Source organism: Asparagus officinalis, chromosome 10 (genome assembly GCF_001876935.1).
Source record: "Asparagus officinalis chromosome 10, Aspof.V1, whole genome shotgun sequence".
Lineage (NCBI taxonomy): Eukaryota > Viridiplantae > Streptophyta > Magnoliopsida > Asparagales > Asparagaceae > Asparagus > Asparagus officinalis.
The window spans coordinates 1834379-1838343 of NC_033803.1; the positions used below are offsets into that span (position 1 = coordinate 1834379).

Below are 3965 nucleotides of genomic sequence, written 5' to 3' on the forward strand. Positions count from 1 at the left end.
AATACAATTTCATATTGGAAAAGTTGAAAATAGTGATAGACTTAAGTAAAACTTGGGCTAACATCTTATAGCTTAAGTTGTTGGGTTAGTTTGGTTGTAACTTTCGGATTTGGATCCTCTCCACTACAAAAAAATAGTAGAGAGACCACTGCTTTTAATATCAATCGTTGATTATTTAGTAGGCGGTTATGATACAATCTAAATCTAACACTTACCATACTCCCGTGTATTGCACTCATTCCTAATTTGCACTATAAGATAAAATCACAACCATTAACTAGATAATCAATGGCCGTGATTATGTAGTGGTCCCTCCACTGTTTTTTTTTGTAGTGGAGAGGATCCGAATCCGTAACTTTCTGCTTAATACCCACTAATTCTATTTTGAAACAGGTACCGGCGTAAAGTCGAAGACACAAGGCGCCTAATCAAAGTCCAATGCTACTCCGCCGAAGGCACGGCCAACTTCTACATGCGGCCCATCGAGGGCCTCACCGTCCTCCTCGACATCGACACGAAAGAGGTCGTTGAGTTTGTAGATGAAGGCCGAGACATCCCCATCGCCAAACCGTCGAATACAGACTACCGTTACGAAGTCACAAGCAAAAACAAGCAGCCCGCACGGGTCAGACCCTTGAACCCGATCTCGATCGAGCAACCCTTGGGCCCGAGTTTTGAAGTGGTCGACGGGCACCAGGTCAAATGGGCCGGGTGGGAGTTTCATCTCAAGCCTGACCCGAGAGCCGGGGTGATCGTTTCGGATGTGAGGGTAACGGACCCGGATACGGGTGAGAGGAGAGAGGTTATGTACAAAGGCTTTGCTTCGGAGCTGTTCGTACCGTACATGGATCCTACCGACGCTTGGTATTTTAAGACGTACATGGATGCTGGCGAATACGGGTTCGGGTTGCAATCGATGCCTTTGGTACCGTTAAACGACTGTCCGAGGAACGCATATTATATGGACGGGGTGTTTGTAGCGGGAAATGGGAAACCGTACGTCAGGTCAAATATGGTGTGTATTTTCGAGAGGTATGCAGGAGACGTCGGATGGAGGCACTCCGAGAGCCCAATTACTGGAATGGAGGTAGGATTTTACGTTGATCTGGCTTCTCTGCAAACCACTCGTTTCGTTGTTTTACATGCTAATTAATAATAATTAGTGTGAACACCGTACAAAGCACGACATACTTTTTTTCTTCGCCACAGTAATCCCGATTTAACTGCTACAGTTTTTTGTTTTTTAAATTGCTACAGTATCCCACCACTGCTACAGTTTTCCCCGTGTGATACACTAACATTTTTCAAAAGGGAGCGTTACAGGCACACCACCAGACACACCCTCAGCCACACCACCTCTCCTGCTACAGTGCAGGGGGGGCCCACATGAGATTTTTTTTAAATCACATGTGGGCCTCCTGCGCTGTAGCAGGAGAGGGGGTGTGGCCGAGGGTGTGTCCGGTGGTGTGCCTCTATCATTTTTATTTTCAAAAAATTGTTATTTCTAGTTTTATGTTTGTTATAGTAAATACAACTGTAAGTAGCATGAACAGTGAATCTTGGGTTTTCTCATTTGTATAAAGTAATAGATAAAAGGACGTCTTGTTTGTGAGCAGATAAGAGAAGCGAGGCCAAAGGTGACGCTTGTGGCGAGGATGGCAGCTTCGGTGGCGAACTATGATTATATCGTGGATTGGGAATTTCAAACTGATGGATTAATTCGGGTCAAGGTCAGAAAAGTCCTTCTCATATAGTTATATGTTATTAGCTTCAAATGTGAATTTCTCTATCATTGATTATACATAAAAAAAAGGTCTCACTTTAAGTTTCATTAAAGTATGAACGCCTCTAGTACGAAAGATAAGATGTCACATCATGATCCAAGAAACAAAGACCCTTTTGGTACATGTGACGTGTACTAGCAATTATTCCACTCAAATTTGATGAACCATACAGTGAATGGTCTTATCAACTCATCAAAGTAAATTCATCGCATCACGGATACGAGGTGTTCAAAATTTTGAAAATCTGAAATATTTTTGTCATTTGGGGCTGTTTGTTATCTTTCAAAAAAAAAAAAAAAAAAAGAAGAGGAAAATAGTGTTGAAAATCAATTTCAATGCATATATGAGGTTTTCAACGAAATAGATTTTTTGTGTTTGTTTTGCATGGAAATGATAGGGTGGAAATGTCATGTTTTCATTTTTATTGTTTGGTTCATTTTTTTTTAAAGCTTGAAACCCGACAAAATATATTGATTTCCTCAATTTTTACTTCTCAAAACGAGAGTGGGTCAATATTTTAATGCTAAAAACTCTATTTCCAGCCCATTTCAGAGGCTTTTGGGTCTGAAATGGGATTTCCCACTTTTCTAGCGTGGCAACCATTTTTTATCCCTATTTCCCTGAAAACCCTCAGTGAACAAAACACCTGAAACGAAAATACATGGAAATAAAAAATTGACGTGGAGATGAAGTTAGGACACGGAAATCATATTTTCATCATTTTTTTTTGGCAAAACAAACAGCCCCTTACAGGGAAATTCTGCTATTAGTTATGGTGGTAATATTGTTTCACTTCGCGAGTCTCACAATTAAAAAAATATTTCATGTGATTTAGATAAACAATATCACTCATAAGGCCCACACAGTAAATATATTTCTCAGCGTTTATGTTAATAACAAAGTCGGAGAATTTGTCTACAACGCAGAATGTAAAGGATCTCTGACCCTTTGATTATGCGACTTATTTCACTAAAATCAATTTAAGAAAACACCCAAAACATTTCACGAAATTACATTAAAACAGGTCGCATTAAGCGGGATCCTGATGGTAAAAGGAACGCCCTACACCCACACGAACCAAGCCAAACCCGACGAGGACCTCTACGGCACGATCCTCTCCGAGAACCTCATCGGCGTAATCCACGACCATTACGTCACGTTCTACCTCGACCTCGACGTCGACGGGTCCGCCAACTCCTTCGTCAAAGTCAACCTCACCCGCCAATACACGAGCCCCGGGGAGTCCCCGAGGACTAGCTATCTCAAGGCGAGTAAGCAGACGGTCAAGACGGAGAAGGACGCACAGATCAGGCTCAAGCTGTATGAGCCGAAAGAGTTCCACGTCGTGAATCCGGGCAGAACGACCCGGGTCGGGAACCCGGTCGGGTATAAGGTCGTTCCTGCGGGCACAGCCGCCAGCCTGCTCGACCCGGATGATCCGCCTCAGCTTAGAGGCGCGTTCACAAACAATCAGGTAATGATTGCGTATATAACTACAGTTGCAGCTGTTTGGTTTATTTCGGTTGTAGCTATAGATACACATTTGATTCATAACGTGTTCGCGATAATCGTTTTTCCCCCGCCTTTTTTCGCCCCCCCTAGATATGGGTCACGCCCTATAACAAGAGCGAGGAATGGGCGGGAGGACTGTTCGTCTATCAAAACAAAGGCGAAGACAATCTAGCGGTCTGGTCGAACAGGTATTCAAATCCATACCGTTGGATGTGATCTATAAACCGATGTACTTTATATCGATATATCGCTCAACTCAAACTCGGATATGCTGGTTATATTATACAGGGACCGATCGATAGAGAACAAGGACATCGTGTTATGGTACACTCTAGGATTTCACCATGTCCCTTGCCAAGAGGATTTTCCTATAATGCCGACGGTTTCCTCTAGTTTTGATCTCAAGCCTGTCAACTTCTTTGAGAGCAATCCAATTCTTGCGGCGCCTCCGAACCTAGAGAAGGACTTGCCTGTATGCAGGGCTGCAGCCTCCGCTTAAAGAGAGGGGCCAGGGTTGATTTTGAGCCGCACGTGACTTTGATGTCAAGCACAAATTTGAATTGGCATACATTGGATGTAAATAAGCCATGTATGAAGATTTGAGGTACTTAGGTAGACTAGAATGCTCTCTCTCTCTCTCTCTCTCTCTCTCTCTCTCTCTCTCTCTCT

The 3965-nt window shown here is 43.1% G+C and overlaps 1 protein-coding gene across 1 annotated transcript in view; it reads left to right on the forward strand.

Moving 5' to 3' along the window:
• Positions 1-3930, forward strand: part of LOC109825605 (primary amine oxidase-like) — a 5699-nt gene extending 1769 nt beyond the window's left edge. The window contains exons 2-6 of the mRNA XM_020392467.1: positions 394-1087; positions 1617-1730; positions 2809-3258; positions 3387-3484; positions 3585-3930. Coding sequence (XP_020248056.1) covers positions 394-1087; positions 1617-1730; positions 2809-3258; positions 3387-3484; positions 3585-3795 — 1567 coding nt within the window. The 3' untranslated portion in view covers positions 3796-3930. The remainder of the gene's footprint in view (positions 1-393; positions 1088-1616; positions 1731-2808; positions 3259-3386; positions 3485-3584) is intronic.